At 38.8% G+C, this 23,903-nt stretch overlaps 1 protein-coding gene across 4 annotated transcripts in view; it reads right to left on the bottom strand.

The window, feature by feature from the left end:
• LRRC49 (leucine rich repeat containing 49) overlaps positions 1 to 23,903 on the bottom strand; it is a 150,593-nt gene that overhangs the window by 126,561 nt on the left and 129 nt on the right. Inside the window, exons 2-8 of one of the 4 annotated variants that reach the window (XM_061430233.1) lie at positions 23,776 to 23,874; positions 23,243 to 23,299; positions 21,919 to 22,006; positions 16,507 to 16,704; positions 16,071 to 16,173; positions 14,503 to 14,706; positions 5,031 to 5,097 (exon numbers count right to left, since the gene is read on the bottom strand). In XM_061430233.1, the coding sequence (XP_061286217.1) occupies positions 5,031 to 5,097; positions 14,503 to 14,706; positions 16,071 to 16,173; positions 16,507 to 16,704; positions 21,919 to 22,006; positions 23,243 to 23,299; positions 23,776 to 23,796 (738 nt within the window). In that variant the 5' untranslated portion in view covers positions 23,797 to 23,874. The remainder of the gene's footprint in view (positions 1 to 5,030; positions 5,098 to 14,502; positions 14,707 to 16,070; positions 16,174 to 16,506; positions 16,705 to 21,918; positions 22,007 to 23,242; positions 23,300 to 23,775; positions 23,875 to 23,903) is intronic. The other 3 variants (XM_061430232.1, XM_061430235.1, XM_061430234.1) reach the window with 3 other exon arrangements.

The following is a 23,903-nucleotide window of genomic DNA, read 5'->3' as shown; positions in this document are numbered from 1 at the left end:
GAGGCCTGGAGTGCTGCAGTTCATGGGGTCACAAAGAGTCGGACACAACTGAGCGGCTGAAATGAACTGAACTGAACTGCCCAACACTGAGCCAGGTTCCCAGGAAGGTGAAGAGAAATATACGTACTAGCTGCAAAATAGAAACTGTAAGCCTAAGGCATGAGCTCACAATGTTTTGACCAAACAAGACTACCCTCTGAGAGAAAAGACAGAGAAAAGAAATGATACCAATTCTCCCTGTTCATACTCCACTTATACTGTAGGATCCTGAAAGCAGTCAAGAGTCTGAATGGAAAAGGAACTAGGAACCCCAGGAGAGGGTGAGGATAGATATTCTTTATTACTGAAACTGCTTAAGAGAGGAGACAGATAATGTTGAGTCAGGGTACAATATGGTGGACACTGGCTGTTTAGAACAAGAGGACTTGAATTACAGACTATACACATGAACATAAGCAGAGGAATCTGAGGTGCACAAGCAAGGGTGAGTTACAGGGTATGGCCCGTGAAGTGACGAGTGTGCAGCATGACTTTAAGCCCCACTATTGTAATACTGCAAGAACAGCACAAAACAGGGTGAGTTTCTAAATGACCCGGAAGTAGGGCTCCTTGGGAGGGCTTCATCAACCTTTTAATCTAACACACTTAAGTATTATCGAGTTATTCATAACATTTTTTTTCTGGACATTAAAATATATAAATTTCACAGTCACTGGAGATTAATTTTCTCATCTGTATTTCCATCACAATATTATTTGAAAATTTCGATTTAACATTTCAAAGCAGATATTGGCTAAAATAGCCTTTTTAAAGACTTAAAATACACTTTCTATGATATTATTTAGCCCTTCTCTTACATTCAAGAAATACCATCTAGATTTCATCTAGATTCAAGAGGAGAAATCTAAGTATATTTATCGCAAATTTAATAATATAAAAGATAAACTATGACCATGCTTTAAAATTTGCACTGAGATTTTTGGTTTAACTAACAATAAAATGAAAACAATTAAAATCTGTAAAAGAAAAAAACAAGGTTATGAGTATTTGCAGATGACAGAACTGTAAAGACATAGAAAATGACATTTCAAAACTAAATAGATGATAGAATTTAAAATGTATAGAATCAGCAAAAAGTAAAATGGACACTATAGGAAATCAGTAATATCAACAAAAGCTTGAGAAATTCTACTAAAATACTAAAAAAAAAATAGAGATAGGTATATGAAAAAGCAATATGTATATGTATACATGTATATATTTTATATATATAAACCTTCTCTGAACTCAAGAAAGATAAATACACAGAATGAAGGGGCACATGACCTGTGTATCATGTCTTCCCCCTTCTGCTAATAATCCTGGAGCACTTCTTTTAGAAAACTACCTTTCTCCAATTTCATTTGCTCCTGGTGGGACATACAATTAGGATGCCTACATTTTAGAGTCCCTTTTTAGTTTGGTAACTCTGAAAAGAAATGTTGTTAATTCATGCTGCTAAGCTGCTAAGTCACTTCAGTCGTGTCCGACTCTGTGCGACCCCATAGACGGCAGCCCACCAGGCTCCCCCGTCCCTGGGATTCTCCAGGCAAGAACACTGGAGTGGGTTGCCATTTCCTTCTCCAATGCATGAAAGTGAAAAGGGAAAGTGAAGTCGCTCAGCTGTGTCCGACCCTTAGCATGGACTGCAGCCTACCAGGCTCCTCCGTCCATGGGATTTTCCAGGCAAGAGTACTGGAGTGGGGTGCCATTATAGGTATAAATCAGTAATTAAAAAAAAAAAAAATCACTGGGGATATTGTTCAATTTCTTGGTTTGCGAACGACATGGCAGAATTGGGTGGAACATCTCCGATAGAATAAAATTTGTTACTCTGTTGCAGCCATGGACAAAGTCACAGGAATAGAGCAAATGACAGAATCTTCAAGCAAAAGGTGGTGTATAGTGAGAGCAGAGTTCTTAATCAGTTAATAAATTTCACAGCCAGAAGAAGAGATGATAGGAATGTTCAAAAGCCTAAACTTAGGTCACACTGATCAGAGGGGGTCTTAAGGTAGATAGGAAAGCTTCTCAATACATCAAGGAAAGCTGGATCCTGCAGCTTTTGTATGTGTATGGGTGACCCAGATTGCTCTATGTGGATAAAGATGACCTTCCTATTAAACAACACTGAAAAGAAAGATGTCTGCTTTCAGGCGAGCAATCACAGAAAGGGCAAGCTCTCCCTGAAGGAAAAGATGTCACTGAAAGAACAGATTCTTCTTGAAGCATGTTTGTGTCCACGTTAAAGCAACCATTCAACAGGAGAACATTTTCTGGTAGACAAAAAAAGAAATCTAGGTTATAAATTAAGAATCAGTCTCCCATATTCCTCTGTATTCTCTACTACTCACATACAATCAGTTGCTAAATCTTAATGTTTTTACTTAAATATTTATTCAATCTGCCCCTTTGTTACACCCCTATTGTTATTGCTGTAAGTTGTCATCACTTCTCACAAGGATTATTGAATAAGTCTCCCAACTGTTCTCTACCTCCGGTCTCACGTCCCCTCTCTTTCCATTCCCCACTCTGTCTCTTGAGCACTATCACTATTCCTCCCAATGTTTGCACACCAAAAAACCAATTACATTTCATTTTACAATGTACACCATGTATCATTATTATTCCCAATGGAAGTAAATTCAAACTATAATAAATATTCACTTAATAGTCTTTTAGTTTTTAAACTATCTGATGCTATTTTTTTAGAGTTGCACATTGTTCAACTTGAGTTAAAACATCCCCTGACTTTTTAGTCACCAAGACTATCTTTGCTTTGAAATACTCCAAATTTTTGCTTATTGGATTTAAATATTTGAAACAAGACTAAGATTTTCACTTAAAATTTCTTTCTTGTATTCACAGAATCTTGAGAAATAATTTGTGTGGTATAAATATTTAATCTTAATACACAGACTATCACAAACATATGCTGGAATTATAGAACACATAATATAGGTCATTTGACAAGGAATAGAGCATTTTTAATCAATATAACGTTGGTAAGTAATCCCTATACAAGATATATAGATCAAGTGATATGTTATTCATTTGCCAGTTGCTCTTATAGATCTTGGGTAATGCCCATGAATTCTTAAAAGTATATTATAATATGAAGAACACATAAATAAATGCTTATACATTTTAAAATAAACTTAGGAAAAATATTGCTACCATAAAATGTTTCACTTATACTTATGAACAATATTTAAAATAGGGGGATAAATAAAGACAAAATAGCAATTTCTTAGTACTGCATATAAAGCCCTCCACAATCTGGCCTTATATCTACCTCTCTTGCCTCATCTCTCACCATCCCCCAACATGTGCTGAATTCTCTAGCAGTAAAAAAATACTTACCATGTTATTTTTAGCCTCAGTGCTTTTGTATGTGATATTCTCTTACTGACGAACACTTTAATTCTTCTTCCCCTTCTACCAACATCTATTAATAACAGGCTAACTTTCTCTCTACTAGAAAGACACTAACCAGCCTGCAGGGCTGGACAGTTCCTAGGCCATCAAAAACCCTCCCTCTGTGTGCACATATAGGCAGACATACAGATGGAGCTGGGATCCCAGCCGCTAGCTGACCCCAGCTGCTAGCTGATGCGGCCTATCCAGATCTATCATGGTTTTATTAATAAAATTCGGTTTTCAACAAAACGCTTGGGACTAACAGCTATTAGAGCCCCCAGAGAGATTACACTGAGGTTTATGTCTGACTGACTGCAAGTGGTCTCAACAGGCAAGGACTCCCACATCATCCCACAATGTACATCTGCCACCTCAGGAAAGGCTTTACCTTCTGCATGCACATGTAGCTCATGTAGTTATTTAGAAATAAGTATTCTTATTGAAAAGACTAAAATTTAAATGTAAGAGCAAGGGGTTAAAAAAACAGCCAAGATGCTCTGAGAGAGAAGATAAGGAGGGGAACATAACAAACCAGACACAAATTAAGACAGACAAATATGTGGGTAGATAAATTGATCAAACATGATAATGATCCCAGGTTATACAGTAATCAGGGAAATATAAACCCAGACCGTGAGGGGCCACCCCTTTACACCAATTCAATTGGCAAAAATTAAGAAGTATGACAATTCCAAATGTTGAAAAAGATATGAAGCAACAGGATCTATTATGTGTTACTGGTGAGAGTATAAACTGGTACAATCACTTTGGAGAACAATTTGACATTATCTTTTAAAGTTAGACATTTAAATAACCTATGACCTATCAGTTCCACTCCTAGGAATATACCCTAGAGTAATATAATGTATGGGAGAAACATATATAAGAATGTTCTTAGACATGTTATCCGAGTAGGAAACAAAACAAAAAGACAAGCAAACAAAAAGGAATCAACCCAAGTGTCTATCGATAATAAAATGGAGAAAAATGTTTTTGTATAATCAAACCATGGAACATATAACAATAAACATAAACTACAACTACATAATCAAAATAGATAAATCTCAGTAACATAATACTGTATCAAAAAAGCAAACATTAGATGACAATATACAGTGTGACACCTTTTTAAAGTTAAAAAACAATACTGCTAAACATTATTTAGACACATGTATATGTGATGAAACCAACTAAAAACACCCACAAAGGGATGATAAATGTGAAATCCACAATAGTGGTAACTTGGAATAAAGAAGGAACACTTAGGTAGAAGAAAATCAATAGTAATATTCTAGTTCTTGATTTGGGGTTGGCTATTAACTTAATAAAAGACTAAAGAAGAAACAAAATAGGCATAACTACAAGAATTCTAAATGTTTTATGTCTTATCTGTCATTTGCTGTTGAGAAATCTATGTAAATAGACTTAATACCTTAATACCACAGCTAATTTCAGTGAATCAGTAAAGTAACTCTGGAAAAATTCAACACAAGTATAATTATTAAAAGTCCTATGCCAAATTTCCTAGAGCTTTTTCAAAAAAGTAAGTTACAAAAGGGCTTTAATAATACCTGATTTCCATGAAGGTCCAAGACATCTAAGCTCTTTAGATTCTCCAGATTTGAAATTTTCTTAATTCTGAAAATTAGAATGGAAATACAGATGTATCACATCTATTGCAAATCAAAACAGTCTAAGGCATAACTTATTTTAATGTATTCTATTTCTCCAGATAGATATATAGACACAGAAATACATATATACATAGAGAGAGAGATTGTATATAATCACATATATTAAAAAACATATCTCCATTGATTTAATTGTAATGTTAAAGATGCAGTCCCACTGGGGGAAATGTTCCAAAGACAGCTTAAAAGTGCTATCTTTAGGAAAGAACAATTCTACTTCTACGAACTTTAGCACAAGGCACTTATTCAAGGCAATTTCCTTCACCTTAGAATACAACTTAAAGCCCTCACCTCAGTCCTCAAGGCCCTAAACTGCCTGGCTGACTCTTCCTTTAGCTTATCTCCTTCCATGGCTTATCTCCTTCTCAGGCTTACCCACTCACTCTGCTCCAGCCACAGGGGCTTTCTTGCTATCTCTAACTTGACAAACTCATTTCTGCCTTGGGGTGTTTACCCTTGCTGTTCCTTCTTCCTTAATGTTCTTCCACCAGAACTTCACATGGTTCACTCCTTCCCATTATTCAAGTCTTGGCTCATACATCTTCTCAGAGCAGCCTTTCCAGATGACCCTATCGAAAAGAGCTCTCTCTTCCTTTCCACCACTCACATCATAGCCAAATCCAGAATTGCATTACCAAAAGCAATCCAACCCAGTTTAAGTTATAAAAATACTTATCATACACCTATTATGTTCTGTTGCAGTGTGACTCTTCTTCCTCTCACCCTTATCTCCCCACACCACCCCCTGCCCACACTACTCCACTAGGACCAAAGCCCCCTCTCAGTCTCCTCTCTCACACCTCTCTCCTCGCTGACACGGATTATTTACTGTCTGAGCCACCAGGGAAGCCAAAATAATAAAATATATTTAAGTAAAAAACAGATCACATAAAAACAAATTTTTAAAACTTACATGTGAGTATAGAATGGTGTATTCAGTATTGATAACCAATGCTTGGAAACAAGGCAAAGGGGTGAATGACGGTCCTTTCGATGTTGTATCAGAGCACTGTCAACAGACCTACCTAAGGATCATCTATTTACAACTGACTAGCGCCCAAACCGGAGAAGGCAATGGCACCCCACTCCAGTACTCTTGCCTGGAAAATCCCATGGACAGAGGAGCCTGGTAGGCTGCAGTCCATGGGATCGCTAAGAGTCGGACCTGACTGAGCGACTTCACTTTCACTTTTCACTTTCATGCATTGGAGACGGCAATGGCAACCCACTCCAGTGTTCTTGCCTGGAGAATCCCAGGGACAGGGGAGCCTGGTGGGCTGCTGTCTATGGGGTCGCACAGAGTCGGACACGACTGAAGTGACTTAGCAGCAGCAGCAGCAGAGCCCAAACTCTGTAAGTTATATACTAAGTTGTAAAAAACTAGTAAGATACCAATGTGACCTGAAAGCTTTTACTTAAAAAGAAATTCTCCCATCAAATGGAAGTGAACTAGAAAAAGACAAGGCCCACTCATCACTCAGCAACTACAGACCTCTAGGGACATACCACAGCTTGTCTCTGCAGGCCACATTATGTGCTGATGTTAGAATAAGGACCCCACTACAGGATCTATATGAGGCTTCTATACCTGGCTTCTCAGGTGTCAAAGACAAATCCTTAAGTGAGATACTTCAAGAAATCAAAAGGAAAGGAATATGGAATTCCAGGGTCTAGTAGAAAATTCTGTTATCTGTAGAACTGGGAGATCACGAGAAAACCCAGCAAAGTTCTGGTCATGAGCCTGTGAACATCAGGGTACCAGAAGATCTCCAAAAGGTAAACAGAGGATATAGAGTAGAAGAGTTAGACGGGAAGGACTTCAACAGCAAAGTGGTATGGAGGGGTTGGGAGTTCTTTGGTAGCAATGTAAACTTCACACATGGAAGCTGAGCAGGATCTTTTTATCTTTGGAGCAGAAATCTTTTTTGGATCTGCTTGAATTTAAAGGCATATGGTTGCACTGGATTGTCATATGTGGTTCCATTGCCTTGGACTCAAAGACTGCAGTGCTTTGAGATGTGCGAGGGAGTAAATGTCATTGATTTAACCAGCAGGGGGCAACGAGTCACCCAGAACAAACACAAGGAGACAGGGCGGTGGATGTGTGTCTCTTCTTCAGCAATCCTCAGCCGGGTTGGCCTAATATCCACTAAAGTACTGGCTCAGTACAGATCTGCATCTTCTAGGCTCACAGGCTCCTTGCTGTGACTAAGACAGCTGTGACTAAGTCAGCTGACTGGAGAACAGGAGGAATAGGTCAGAATTGCTTGTACTGATACTTCAAAAATATGCAGTTTGGGAGAATGTGGAAAGTAGTCTTCTGACACATTTTTTTTTTACTCCAGAACACTAAAAGTTTTAGAACTATTTAATAGCTACTTTCTTTATGTGAAAAATAAAGTGTGAGCAAAAGTAAACAAAAAACAGATGGAGGAATAGAAAGAGAAAGACAGACTTGTATCTTCAAAGAACAAAATATTAAAAATATATATATATATTTCCAAGAAGCCAGATAAACTGAAAAAAAGAGACAGGAATGTGGAGAAAAGAAAACCTTCATGCACTGCTGATGGGAATATAAATTGGCGCAGCCACTAAGAAAATGTTATGGAAATTCCTCCAAAAATTTGAAATGGGGGACTTCCCCGTTGGTTCAGTGGTTAAGAATCTGCCTGCCAGTGCAGGGGACACAGTTTGACCCTACTGCAGGAAGACACCACACGCCACGGGACAACCAAGCCTGAACGCCACAACCACTGGCCCCACGCTGTAAAGCCCATGTGCTGCAACCACTCAAGCCCACATTCCAAGAGCCTGGCTCCACACCCAGAGAAGCCACCACCGTGAGAAGCGCTTGAACCACAACAAACAGTAGCCCCCACTCACGGCAACCAGAGAAAGTCTGTGCACAGTAATGAAGACACAGCTCAGCCACAGAGAAAGAAAGAATTCTAAAAAAATTTAACATGGAACTACTATATGATCCAAAAAGTCCATTTCTGGGTATATATCTGAAGAGAAAAGCACCACTTAAAAGATACGTGCACCCCTATGTTCATGGTAGCGTTATGTACAATAGCCACAATATGGAAGCAACCCAAGTGCCCATCAGTAGGTGAATCGATAAAGATGTAGTATATATATACATGGAATATTACTCAGCCATAAAAAAATGGAAACCCTGCCTTGTGAAACAACATGGATAGACCTGGAAGGTATAATGCTAACTGAAATACATCAGACAGAGAAAGGCAAAATACCATATGATTTCACTAATATGTAGAAACCAAAAAACACAAGAAAACAGAAATGGTTGTAGAGAACAAACAGGTGGTTGCCAGAGCGGGTACTGAGAAAGAAATAGGTGAGGGAGATTAAGAGACACAAATTACCATTTGCAAAATAAATGAGTCATGGGTATGAAATGTATTGTGTGAGGAATACAGTCAATAATTATGTAATATCTTTGGTGAGAGATGGTAACTAGACTTACTGTGGTGATCACTTTGAAATGTAAACAAATATCAAGTCACTACGTTGTGTAACAGGAACTAACAGAGATTTGGAGGCTGATTATATTCATAAACAAACAAAATCAGGGAAAGAAAGCAGATTCGTGGTTACCAGGGGCAAGGAAAGTTATGACCAACCTAGACAGCATATTGAAAAGCAGAGACATTACTTTGCCAACAAAGGTCCGTCTAGTCAAGGCTATGGTTTTTCCAGTGGTCATGTATGGATGTGAGAGTTGGACTGTGAAGAAAGCTGAGCGCCAAAGAATTGATGCTTTTGAACTGTAGTGTTGGAGAAGACTCTTGAGAGTCCCTTGGACTGCAAGGAGATCCAACCAGGCCATTATGAAGGAGATCAGCCCTGGGATTTCTTTGGAAGGAATGATGCTAAAGCTCAAACTCCAGTACTTTGGCCACCTCATGCGAAGAGTTGACTCATTGGAAAAGACTCTGATGCTGGGAGGGATTGGGGGCAGGAGGAGAAGGGGACGACAGAGGATGAGATGGCTGGATGGCATCACCAACTCGATGGACCTGAGTCTCAGTGAACTCTGGGAGTTGGTGATGGACAGGGAGGCCTGGCGTGCTGCAATTCATGGGGTTACAAAGAGTCAGACACGACTGAGCGACTGAACTGAACTGAGGCAGGGAATAGGTGAGAAGAGGGGGAACTGGATGAAGGCAGTCAAAAGACACAAATTTTCAGTTATGAGATAAATAAGTATACTAGGGATATAATGTACAATCAGTTCAGTTCAGTCGCTCAGTCATGTCCGACTCTGCAACCCCATAAACCGCAGCACACCAGGCCTCCGTGTCCACCACCAACTCCCAGAGTTCACCCAAACCCATGTCCATTGAGGCGGTAATGCCATCCAATCTCATCTTCTGTCGTCCCCTTCTCCTCCTGCCCCCAATCCCTCCTAGCATCAGGGTCTCTTCCAATGAGTCAGCTCTTTGAATGAGGTGGCCCAAGTATTGGAGTTTCACCTTCAACATCAGTCCTTCCAATGAACAACCAGGACTGATCTCCTTTAGGATGGACTGGTTGGATCTCCTTGCAGTCCAAGGGACTCCCAAGAGTCTTCTCCAACACCACAGTTCAAATGCATCAATTCTTCGGCGAGCAGCTTTCTTTAGAGTCCAACTCTCATATCCATACATGACTACTGGAAAAACCATAGCCTTGACTAGATGGACCTTTGTTGACAAAGTAATGTCTCTGCTTTTTAATATGCTGTCTAGGTTGGTCATAACTTTCCTTCCAAGGAGTAAGCGTCTTTTAATTTCATGGCTGCAGTCACCATCTGCAGTGATTTTGGAGCCCCCCAAAAATAAAGTCAGCCACTGTTTCTACTGTTTTCCCATCTATCTGCCATGAAGTGATGGGACCAGATGCCATGATCTTAGTTTTCTCAATGTTGAACTTCAAGCCAACTTTTTCACTCTCCTCTTTCACTTTCATCAAGAGGCTTTTTAGTTCTTCTTCATTTTCTGACATAAGGGTGGTGTCATTTGCATATCTGAGGTTATTGATATTTCTCCTGGCAATCTTGATTCCAGCTTGTGCTTCTTCCAGTCCAGCATTTTTCATGATGTACTCTGCATAGAAGTTAAATAAACAGGGTGACAATATACAGGCTTGACCTTTTCCTATTTGGAACCAGTCTGTTGTTCCATGTCCAGTTCTAACTGTTGCTTCCTGACCTGCATACACATTTCTCAAGAGGTAGGTCAGGTGGTCTGGTATTCCCATCTCTTTCAGAATTTTCCACAGTTTATTGTGATCCACACAGTCAAAGGCTTTGGCATAGTCAATAAAGCAGAAATAGATGTTTTTCTGGAACTTTCTTGCTTTTTTCATGATCCAGCAGATGCTGGCAATTTGGTCTCTGGTTCCTCTGCCTTTTCTAAAACCAGCTTGAATATCAGGAAGTTCACGGTTCACATATTGCTGAAGCCTGGCTTGGAGAATTCTGAGCATTACTTTACTAGCGTGTGAGATGAGTGCAATTGTGTGGTAGTTTGAGCATTCTTTGGCATTGCCTTTCTTTGGGATTGGAATGAAAACTGACCTTTTCCAGTCCTGTGGCCACTGCTGAGTCTTCCAAATTTCCTGGCATATTAAGTGCAGCACTTTTACAGCATCATCTTTCAAGATTTGAAATAGCTCAACTGGAATTCCATCACTTCCACTAGCTTTATTCATAGTGATGCTTTCTAAGGCCCACTTGACTTCACATTCCAGAATGTCTGGCTCTAGGTCAGTGATCACAGCATTGTGATTATCTGGGTTGTGAAGCTCCTTTTTGTGCAGTTCTTCTGTGTATTCTTGCCACCTCTTCTTAATATCTTCTGCTTCTGTTAGGTCCATACCATTTCCGTCCTTTATTGAGCCCATCTTTGCATGAAATGTTCCCTTGGTATCTCTAATTTTCTTGAAGAGATCTCTAGTCTTTCCCATTCTGGTGCTTTCCTCTGTTTCTTTGCATTGATTGCTGAGGAAGGCTTTTTATCTCTCCTTGCTATTCTTTGGAACTCTGCATTCAGATGCTTATATCTTTCCTTTTCTCCTTTGCTTTTCACTTCTCTTCTTTTCACAGCTGTTTGTAAGGCCTCCTCAGACAGCCATTTTGCTTTTTTGCATTTCTTTTCCATGGGGATGGTCTTGATCCCTGTCTCCTGTACAATGTCACGAACCTCAGACCATAGTTCATCAGGCACTCTATCAGATCTAGGCCCTTAAATCTATTTCTCAGTTCCACTGTATAATCATAAGGGATTTGACTTAGGTCATACCTGAATGGCCTAGTGGTTTTCCCTACTTTCTTCAATTTAAGTCTGAATTTGGCAATAAGGAGCTCATGATCTGAGCCACAGTCAGCTCCCAGTCTTGTTTTTGCTGACTGTATAGAGCTTCTCCACCTTTGGCTGCAAAGAATATAATCAGTCTGATTTTGGTGTTTACCATCTGGTGATGTCCATGTGTAGAGTCTTCTCTTACGTTGTTGGAAGAGGGTGTTTGCTATGACCAGTGCATTCTCTTGGCAAAATTCTATTAGCCTTTGCCCTGCTTCATTCTGTATTCCAAGGCCAAATTTGCCTGTTACTCCAGGTGTTTCTTGGAGAAGGAAATGGCAACCCACTCCTGTGTTCTTGCCTGGAGAATCCCATGGACGGAGAAGTCTGGTGGGCTGCAGTCCATGGGGTCACACAGAGTCGGACATGACTGAAGCAACTTAGCAGCAGCAGCAGCCAGGTGTTTCTTGATTTCCTACGTCCTACTTCCCCAACCCTGCAGCAAACCACTGCCAACCCACGCCTCTGTCGGAGACTGCTGGACACTGACAGGCAAGCCTGGGTCAGTTTCTTGTGGAGTCACTGCTCCTTTCTCCTCGGTCCTGGTGCATACAAGGTTCTGTTTGTGCCCTCCAAGAGTCTGTTTCCCCAGTCCTGTGTAAGTTCTGGTGGCTCTACAGTGGGGTTAAAGGCAACCTCCTCCAAAAGGGCTTATGCCATACCCAGGTCTGCTGCACCCAGAGGCCCTGCCCTGTGTCAGGCCACTGGTATCTGTATCTTTGCAGGAGACACTCAAACACAGTTCTGGCTCAGTCTCTGCAGGGTCTCTAGGTCCCGGTACACACAAGGTTTGTTTGAGCCCTCTGAGAATCTCTGGAGGGTAAGGGGTTTGATTCTAAATGCAATTTCACCCCTCCTACCATCTTGCTTATGGCAGACACCACCCTTATAGCAGAAAGCAAAGAAGAACTAAAGAGCCTCTTGATGAAAGTGAAAGAGGAGAGTGAAAAAGTTGGCTTAAAAGTCACATTCAGAAAACTAAGATATCTGGTCCCACCACTTCATGGCAAACAGATGGGGAAACAGTGGCAGACTTTATTTTCTTGGGCTTCAAAATCACTGCAGATGGTGACTGAACCCATGAAATTAAAAGACACTTGCTCCTTGGAAGAAAAATTATGACCAACCTAGACAGCATATTAAAAAGCAGAGACACTACTTTGCCAACAAAGGTCCATCTAGTCAAAGCTATGGTTTTTCCAGTAGTCATGTATGGATGTGAAATTTGGACTATAAAGAAAGCTGAGCACTGAAGATTTGATGCTTTTGAACTGTGGTGCTGGAAAAGACTCTTGAGAGTCCCTTGGACTGCAAGGAGATCCAACCAGTCCATCCTAAAGGAAATTAGTCCTATATTTTCATTGGAAGGACTGATGATGAAACTGAAATTCTAGTACTTTGGCCACCTGATGCAAAGAACTGATTCATATGAAAAGATCCTGATGCTGGGAAAGATTGAAGGCAGGAGAAGAAGGGGATGACAGAGGATGAGATGGTTGGATGCCATCACTGACTCAATGGACATGAGTTTGAGTAAACTCCGGGAGTTGGTAATGGGGATGCCTGGCCTGCTGCAGTCCGTGGGGTCACAAAGAGTCGGACCAACTGAGGGACTGAACTGAACTGTCTTGCTGGGGCTTCTCCTTTGCCCTTGGTCCTGGGGTATCTTTTTTTTGACAGGATCAGTATCAAAGTCTGCAAGTGTTCAAATCCCTTATGTGAAATGGCAGAGCATATGCAGACTTTAAATCACCTCTAGACTACTCATAATATGTACCACAATGTAAATGATACATAAATAGTCTCCAGGAAGACAGTAAACTCAAGATTTACTTTTTTGGAACTTTCTGGAATATTTTTTTCAAGTGTTTTTCGATCCTCAGTTGAATCTGTGGATGAAAAACTGGATACAGATAGCCAACTATAATTTGACAGTCACAAAGTATCAAATGCCCACCCTTAGTTAAGCACTGAGAAGAATCACAAGTGAAACACATAAGCTTAATGTGAATACACATATTTAAAATATAGCCTGCTGCTGCTACTGCTGCTAAGTCGCTTCAGTCATGTCCGACTCTGTGCGACCCCAGAGACGGCAGCCCACCAGGCTCCCCTGTCCCTGGGATTCTCCAGGCAAGAACACTGGAGTGGGTTGCCATTTCTTTCTCCAATGCGTGAAAGTGAAGTCGCTCAGTCGTGTCTGATTCTTAGCGACCCCATGGACTGCAGCCTACCAGGCTCCTCCGTCCATGGGATTTTCCAGCCAAGAGTACTGGAGTGGGGTGCCATTAATAGAACATAAAGGCCAAAGTCTGTTACTTACTCCCACATATGATATGGCTCTGGAAAGCAATGGAAATAATATGCACTTAATAAATGCTATGGGCTTCCCAGGTGGCGCTAGTGGTAAAGAAGCCGCCTGCCAATGCAGGAGACATAAGAGAATTGGGCATGATCCCTAGGTTGGGAAGATCCCCTGGAGGAGGGCATGGCAACCCACTCCAGTATACTTTCCTGGAGAATCCCTTGGACAGAGAAGCCTGGTGGGCTACAGTCCATGGGGTCACAAAGAGTTGGACACAACTTCGGCTTCCCTGGTGGCTCAGATGGTAAAGAGTCCACCTGCAAAGCGGGAGACCTGGGTTCGATCCCTGGGTTGAGAAGATGCCCTGGAGAAGGGAAAGGCTACCCACTTCAGTATTCTGGCCTGGAGAATTCCATGGACGGTATAGTTCATGGGGTGGCAAAGAGTCAGACATGGCTGAGTGACTTTTACTTTCAATAAATGTTATTTGGTTTGAATAACTGTCAATATGAAACTCATAAAACAAATTATAAATGAATCTTAATCCAAACAGTCTTTCAAAAACATTAGTCTGTTAGGTTCTTAAGTTTTATTCAATGTTGAGTTGCTATCTAGAGACCACAGGAGGACTCAACGTTAGTCCTAAGTATAACAGTGACTGATCTATAACGATTACCTGTTTTTCCCCAACAGAAGGACACGGAGGGATCTCAGAGTAGAAAGTCCACTAATTTCTTCAATTTGATTATCATATAGATCCAAGAATATTAGCCTCTGCAGATTGGAGATATTCTGGATTTGAGTTATAGAATTGTGCTGAAAGTTCAGGAGACGAAGGTGCTCTTCCCCGTCAATAATAGGACACACGGTCAGCTTCTGCCTAGAAAACATGTTTAAAGTTAGTAAGGTTATGATTCAGCAGTCTGCCTCTTCTCAAGAATATTAATAGTAGTATCTTTATGTGCCCATGCCATGAGAAGAAGAAAAACAGAACCACTTCTTGTCTTCATGAACCAAGCATTCTAGATCTAATTGTAAATCACTCATATAAAAACTGATATACTTTGGCAAGGGTAGTTATTAAAATTAAGTCTAGCTCTCATAATATTAAAAAAAAACTCCAGTATTAATTATTTCATATAAAGTTAACCATCAGAAAACACTCAGTGTAATTGCCTTCTGTGGGAAAGGTTGAGATGATTCAAGGAACCATGTCACATAACCAGAGAAATGCGCTTGCCATTAACCCACTGATATAAACACTGCCCAGGCATTGCTAAGCTAGAAAGTTTGCTTAACGCCCTGCTGTTACATATGTACTGCTGAGCTACAGGTATGCACAGCAGAGGTTTCTCTGCTGGTTATAACGCTAAGGTCAAGGTTGAAATCCTTCATCCACCATTCTACTGAAGATACTTTGCTAGATTTAAAGATGGGGATTAAGTCCTAAACACATTTATTCATTCAAGATTTGTTAAGGGTTTATTTTGTCCGGGGCTTTGTTTTAGGTGCTGAGGATACAGAATTGAACAAAACTCCCCATGTCTGTGGAGTTTACATTCTACTCGGAGGAGACAAACAATGAAAGACAATAAATATGCTAAGTTAAATATTTAATGTGTGAGAGGGAGATAAGTGCTGAGAAGAAAAAGCAGAGAAAGGTGTTGGAACTGTCAGGGTTGAAGTCGTTGCTGCTTTGGAGAGTCCAGGCAGGGAAGGCTGTCCCTATATGGTGACCCTGGAGGAAAGGTCTGATGGAGGTAAGAAAGTGAGCCTACTGACACATGGTGAAGTAGCATTCCAGGCAGAGGGAACAGCAAACGCAAAACTCCTGAGGTTTAAGCGCTCTTGGTGTATTCAAGGAGCAGGTATGCAGTAGCAGGGTGAGTGAAGGCCAGACCAGGAGCAGGTGAGGTCAATAAGGTAAAGGGGAACTCAACTTAATAGTGTTGAGAAGCCCATTGGAGGAGTGTATTTCGAAGTTTTTTTCCCTATCCTAAAACCCATTTTTATCAATGTCATATTTTAGAACCTCTATAGTACTCTTTTGGAGTATAGTCAAGCTCCTTTACATTACATAGATATAAAATTTCTCTGCATACTCCTGGAAGGATAAATTTTAAATTGGCAACAGTGATTATACCTAGGTAGGAGAACTAAAAGGTTGAAAAACAAGGGGGAGGAAGAGAGACTTTTGTACCTTTCAAATCCTGTAGTCAAAAAAATTAAATAAGTTGTCCTCACCTTTCTAGGGTCAACCTGTCTGAGTAAAGAATCTTCTCTTCAGAAGAACGTTGGAGAATGGGAAATGAAGGCATTGATGAGCTCACCAAATTAATATGGTCACCTATTAAAAATAATATACAAATTACTTGAATAAGAAAAATCTTTCAGATTTTGAAACTAAAATCACCTTATATTTGGAGAACTTTGGCACCTACCAATATCCTTTCTAGAAAACACAGCTTCTATAGCTCTCTGTATCTGAAACTAAAGTTCAGCTTGTTTTCCTCCTCAGGTCTAAACTATGTGTTCTGTACATATCAAATAATTTTTCTCTTGCCTCGTATATTGGTTGAAAGTACAGGACTACTCTAGTGCTACATTTGTCCCTTATAATCCTAACTCCTAATACTATATCTTAACTCTCTTGTAACTGAGATGATAGTTCCCTCATTACCAGATACATTGGGGCCAGCACTATGACAGCCCTGCCGGATTCTGGACTTTGAAGGTGTCTGAATGGAAGAATCTCCAAATGCTGATAAGGAGCTCGTGGCAGCTTTCATTTCCAGCCCACATAGTTTTGTCACATTTGTTGTGGATGAGATGCAGGATGATTTATTATGAGGCGAAGGACTTATTACTCTTCCATCTCCTTCAAAATATCAAAAAATTTATCACAAAGCTACACAGCACATGACTTTAGAGAAATACAGAGCAAGTAGTTTTGGATAGCAAATGTAAACCTCGAATCATCCTTTTTTCTTTGTATGTTCGGCTACTATTGGTAGAGAATATTGCAGAGACCTAAGTGGAGTCAATAAATCTTGTACATTTGCAGTTAGGTTTTTAGTTAGGATCTAACAGGTATTTGACACCCTATGAGACTTATAAGCTGTTGGTCTGATGTTGTCCCTGCTGTTAGGTAGCTTTCAATCTAGTGGGCATAGGAAAGTAATAAACTGTACAGAACAAGGTGCACAGAATGCAGAAGGAAAAACAATACCTATTTACATATTCACACATTAATGTGTCTGGGTAGTTTTCACTTAAAGAAGATCACAGATGGGTTTCAGTGGAGGTGGATATTAAGATATATTCTAAAGACCTAGAAAAATGTAGAATAGTTAATAAGATGCTGAGAAGCTCCAGAAATGAAGTAAGACTTGAGAAATGGGTCAAAGGTACCAATTTGAACACCAGAAAAAACTATTTTCTTCTACCAAGAGAAAATTTCCTGAAAGCAGCAACCGATGTTGATGGAAGCAAAAAGCAATAAAATAGAACCTAAAGTGCCACAGAATTCTACTGCTTAAACTGACTGATAAGACAAAAAGATGAAGCTAAATATAGGAAGCTATCATTCTTTGGGAGGCCATCTTAAAATCAAGTTCCATACATATCATATTAAAGAGCTATAAAGCAATGTTATTTGCTAACTTCTCCAGGTGTGCAAGATATATACCAAAGGGCACATACCTGGCTTATTGAACAAAATATTAGTGTTCACATCCCACTTTTTTGAGTATCATGAAATATCAAGATAATTAACAATGATGTTCTAGAGTACAAGCATTCAGAACAAAGATCATGTTCATAAATGAACTGGTCTTATGACATGACCAGTTGCTAGCAAAATACCCAAGCAACCATAAGTCAGTAAACTGATTTGGAAATCAAAAACTGAATAGTTAAAAAAACAAAAACTAGAGTAAGGATTAACTGGTTAAGGATTAACTGGTCAGCTAAAAATAATAAAGGAAAAACTCCAAACAATAAACAGCCTTGATTTCCCTTGTTAGTGTCAGAGTTAGGTTTTTAAAATTACTTTGTTAAGGCTTCAACCAGTGCTCAATTTAGACAGCAAATTTAAATTTAATAAGACTTGGGATGTAGAGGCAATAATCAAGGAGTAAATTTCACTTACAGTCAGTGAATAAAAGAATTTCATCCTCACTCTTTCCACCTCTTATTATACACAGAAGTCAAAATCACAACCTGCATGATGAGCTTACTATCATGATCAGTATGACATACATCTTACAATAAATAGCAGAATACGAGAATGATGAGATAGAAAGGCCTTAAAACACACAAATGACCCTCTAAACAACTGGGGACCAGAATGATCTGCAGTCGAAACATCCACAATAAATACCCACACACATATATACATACAGTAGATGTACGTAGCAAACACCCATACATATATATATGTAGACTGTTTCATCCTGCTTTAAAGCAAAATTTTAATTGAAACATTTCCTCTTACTGGTAATTTCATATATCACTATTTAATGTACCAAATAGTAGCTTTTGTCTTCCGAATTAAATTTATAAGCTCCTGAAGAAATGGAGCTCATTTTATATTCTTTATATTCTTTGCAGAATCTAAATTCAGTAGGCAATCATTAAATTAACTGATTTTCCAATTTATTGAGAGTTAATCAGAAATCTGTTTTGTGAATGTTATTTCTGTTAAAAAAGAACATCAGAAATATTTGCATTTTAGTATAAAAATTCTGAATGAATTCTTTCATACTTAGAATCCCAAAGTGCTTAAAGGCATAATGGTATATATTTGGCATGAGTCTTTACTACACCACACCCTAGATATGTGATGGATGGAGCGATAGATGAGATGGATGGGTGAGTGGATGGATAAAGGGAAAGATGGACAGAGAGATGGGCAGGGGGATGGACAGATGGTTGGCTGGATAGATGGATAATACAGTACATGTTCATATGCTTGTCCACTCAGCCTTATCTTTAAGACTGTGTTGGTAATCAAAATCCTGATTTTGTATTTTTCATGATTCATCATGATCTTAAGAGTCAAGCACTACCTCTTCCTCTCTATATACATATTTTGGCATTCTTATCCAAGGGATTTAATCAATTAAGGTCTGGAACTGAGATTTTACTGTATAGCAGTCCCTGACTCTCACAAAATTTCAAGGATACAGGGCTTGACTATTAACATTAATATAAAAAGCCTAAAAGAAATCATACACCAAGTTTAAGACCAAGTAGCCTAACTACAACAAAGAGTATCTTTACTTTGGGTTGAGAGTACCACTGGTTAATTTATGGTATATGTTCAATTAATTCTGAAAAACATAAAAAATATGAAATGAAGTAAAATTAATTATAATAATTCAGTATCAGAATGCAGTTTATTAGATAGAGATTCCCTCATTTTTCCTGATAAATTGCTACTTAAAATTTTTCCAAAGTTTTTTGCCTTTGGAGGAAGAACAGTGAGTACAGACGTCAAGAATACAGCTACACACTGTGAGCTCTTCTTCGCATAAAACTGCCTGGATCTAGGAAGGAGGCACATTTGGAAACAATCAGGTACAAATTTTAGAGAGAATGATTTTGAATAAAATCTTTTAATGAAAAAAATAGGTTTATTTTTCCCTAAGGAATTAATTTGTATTTTACAAGTCATTATTTATGTATAGGACTTTATTAATCTTTCAGGTTTGCAAAATTCAGTGCCTCTATACTATTTCCTCATTAGCAAATATCTAGAGATACTTAAACACTTAAATAAATTTATTCAGCCAGACATACACAAATCTGTCTACCAACATCATCCTCTAACTCAAGAATACCTTGGGAAAAGTATTTAAGTTTGGCTCATGAGTCAGAAAACAAATTTAAGAGTTATTATCAAAAATGTAAAGGAAGTTCACAATGTAAACACAAGAAAATTCTACTTGAAAATTTTCAGGTTCACATCTATAGCTCTGAGCCTAATACAGTGTCTGGCACACAGAACATACTCAATAGATATGTACTGAACTGAATCAAAAAAGGGAAGACAGATGCTCTCTACACTGCGGAACAGTGGTTAGGTTGATGTCATGTCCAGCAATTGACCAGGAGAAGAATTCAAGATATAGGAAACAGAAAAGTGATGTCAGATTAGTGGGGCCCAAGAGGAAAGTCCAGAAATTACAAAACAAAAAAAGAAAGCTAATATTCAAAATTGCCACGTGTTCGTGCAAGATGAACAATCTAGAGAGGCCTATACCGATTATCCTTCTCATATAATAACTCCTAGATGAGGACAGTACTGTATGTAAGTATTTTGCAGTGCTTAACACTAGTACATTACAGAGAGCTAACAATTGTTGACAACTAAGATGGGAATACCAAACCACCTGACCTGCCTCTTGAGAAACCTATATGCAGGTCAGGAAGCAACAGTTAGGACTGGACGTGGAACAATAGACTGGTTCCAAATAGGAAAAGGAGTATGTCAAGGCTGTATATTGTCACCCTGATTATTTAACTTATATGCAGAGTATATCATGAGAAACGCTGGACTGGAAGAAGCACAAGCTGGAATCAAGATTGCCAGGAGAAATATCAATAACCTCAGATATGCAGATGATACCACCCTTATGGCAGAAAGTGAAGAGGAACTAAAAGGCCTCTTGATGAAAGTGAAAGAGAGTAAAAAAGTTGGCCTAAAGCTCAACATTCAGAAAACTAAGATCATGACATCTGGTCCCATCACTTCATGGCAAATAGATGGGGAAACAGTGGAAATAGTGTCAGACTTTATTTTGGGGGGCTCCAAAATCACTGCAGATGGTGACTGCAGCCATGAAATTAAAAGACGCTTACTCCTTGGAAGGAAAGTTATGACCAACCTAGATAGCATATTCAAAAGCAGAGACATTACTTTGCCAACAAAGGTCCATCTGATCAAGGCTATGGTTTTTCCAGTAGTCATGTATGGATGTGAGAGTTGGACTGTGAAGAAAGCTGAGCGCCGAAGAATTGATGCTCTTGAACTGTGGTGTTGGAGAAGACTCTTGAGAGTCCCTTGGACTGCAAGGAGATCCAACCAGTCCATTCTAAAGGAGATCAGTCCTGGGTGTTCTTTGGAAGGACTGATGCTAAAGCTGAAACTCCAATACTTTGGCCATCTGATGCGAAGAGTTGACTCATTGGAAAAGATTCTAATGCTGGGAGGGGTTGGGGGCAGGAGCAGAAGGGGACGACAGAGAATAAGATGGCTGGATGGCATCACCAACTTGATGGACATGAGTTTGAGTGAACTCCAGGAGTTGATGATGGACAGGGAGGCCTGGCATGCTGCATTTCACGGGGTCGGAAAGAGTCAGACACGACTGGGCGACTGAACTGAACTGAAGTAACAACTCAAAAGTTCTAAAGAAGATTTCTCCTTTAATTGAATGATACATTTCAGAAATATAACCAGATCATATGAGGCTATTTTTCAAAGAGTGGTCCACAAACCACATCCATCAGAGTCTTTTGCGACGTTATTAAAACACACTTTTCCAAATCCCACCCAAGACCTACAAAATCAGAATGGGGAAGGGGATGAGGGAAGCACTAAGAATCTGCATTCCTAATAAGATCTTGCATGATACACACAAATTTGATATAATTCTTTGATATAATTTGATATAATTTTGATATAATTCTATAATTATATGTTAGTAAGGGAAAGAGATAGCTTCTTTTCTACTCCCGACTTTCCATTCTTTCCAGTGTCCTTACTTACTAAATATGTGTTCCCATAGTCTTACCCTCACTAATTAGCTGTTTTTCTTAGTTCTAAGACATTATTTGGTAGATTCTTTCTAATTCTTTTGTGTATAGCCCACTCCAAACTCAAATATGGCAATTTTTCCTATATTAGAAATAGCCTATGTTGTGTACATAAAATCAATTCTGATTTAAACAAATGCCCAATGAATTTGGTAACCAATGAATAATGTCATCTTTAACTGAAGTCTATTTGGATGCAGAAATTCAGTATTATTAAACAATATTACTTAAAGATGACAAATCATATCTGATCTCTATTCTCTGCCAATACCTTGTCTACTTGAGTAGTTTCTTTCAAGGTCATGTTGTAAGAGTCGACCAGGGAATGATGGCGTTTCTCTATTTAGCTTGAATTCAACCTAAAAAACATTAGTTAAGACACAAGATTCAGAGACTGTTTTATAAATTCATTTGTACCTTTTTGGATGCTAGACTTAAGTGACATCATATGCCATTTGTCTCTGTCTGACTTCCTTCACTCAGTATGACAATGTCTGGGTCCATCCATGTTGCTGCAAATGCCATTATTTCATTCTTTTTTATAACCAAGTAATATTCCATTGTATATATGTACCACAGCTTCTTTGTCCTTCATTTAAGAATTCCTCCAGTAACATCTATTTTAAAACTTTTTAGGAAAAACCTGAATTGTGCCAGTTGAAGGTGCCCAACTTGGTCAAAGAAGAAAAATTTGTGTTGTGTCTTGAGACACAGTTGTGTGGGACATGGGTACGTATATCTGAGTGCTCAGGTGACATGAGGGTAAGAAAACGTGTGTATCTCAAAAATCAAATCAAAAGCCAGAAATTAAGGAAATCCCGGGGAGAATATGGGCAAATTGTTTGGGGAAAAGAATGTTCAAATCTTAATTTCTAAATCTCATTAGGCCTAAAAAATTTCCACTGCTAATCAATTTTTTCTGGAATGTTAGATATGGGACCCCAAATTATCACATTTTATCTAATATAAGATTCTATGAGTAGTAAAACATGCCATCATTTTACCCACTACTAAGAAAGAAAAACTTTCCCAATTAAAATAATAATATGATCTGCCATCAGTTTCAAGAAGGATCCTGATTTAAGAAATGCTTAAAATGTCAAAAAAGAAAAAAAACAAATTCATATTACCTCTTGCAATTGATGAAATAAGATTCAGTTTGTAAAGGAGGTGAGGTTTTTTTGGTTTTGCTTTGATTTTTCTTAATTGATGTACAGTTGATTTATAATACTATATTAGTTTCAGATACACAATGTTGTGATTCAGTACTTTTATAGATTACACTCTATTAAGTTATTACAAAATAATGGTTATAATTCTCTGAGATATACAATATATCCTTCTTGCTTATCTATTTTATACACAATATTTTTTATCACTTAATCGTATACCCCTAATTTGCCCCTCCCCCTTCCCTCTCTTTGGTAAACTAGTTGGATTTGTGTAGGCAAAAAATAAAAATTAGCTTCAAAGTAGAGACCAAAGTAAATATACTTAAATTTTCCAGTTTAGACTCTGCTCTTTAAATCATGCTATTTGTGCAGAATATAAAACAATTTATATTCAATCTAAATACAAATCTGCTTGAATCTTACTTTGTTTTTTTCAGGAAGCGATGATGTTTGAATAACCAGATGAAGCCCACAGTTCACCTACAATGTAAAAATTAAACCATAAAATATGCTCTTAACTTATACACACACACACACTCCTCCCCAAAACAGTACATAAAGATATAACAAAAAAATTAGAATGAAACAGAATGCTCGCTTTTTGTTTGTTTCTGGTAAATTAGCATGTTCTGGATATTTGCTGAAAACAATAAAATTACAACTAATAATTAAAAGGTTTCACTGTGATTTATCTTCCAAAATGTCTGCAATTTAACCCTCTACTTAGCACCTCAGGCTTTCGTCACCTGCCGTTTGAAGTCTAAGTAAATATCTCAGTGAGACAGGTAAAGGAGGTGGGGGTGCCTATTAATATTTTCTTAATTAAAAAAAAAAAGGAATTGATCAGTTAAAGGAATTTAAATGAAGCTTAGCCTTTCACAGCAGACCAGCTCCACCTTCTGGGAAGCGGAGATCCTGGACAAGACTTTGAATACCCATCACACAATGTTAAATACCCTCCAAGTGCCTTGGTCCATTCCAGGAACCTTAAGCCTCGGTCAGACAATAGCTTGAGTAGACTGAGCGGTCCTGGTCTCAACAATACAGCTCATCACCTAGGACAAAGACGCCAGTCAGAAAGGAC

Source organism: Bos javanicus, chromosome 10 (genome assembly GCF_032452875.1).
Source record: "Bos javanicus breed banteng chromosome 10, ARS-OSU_banteng_1.0, whole genome shotgun sequence".
Lineage (NCBI taxonomy): Eukaryota > Metazoa > Chordata > Mammalia > Artiodactyla > Bovidae > Bos > Bos javanicus.
This window is presented reverse-complemented; position numbering and strand designations above follow the sequence as displayed.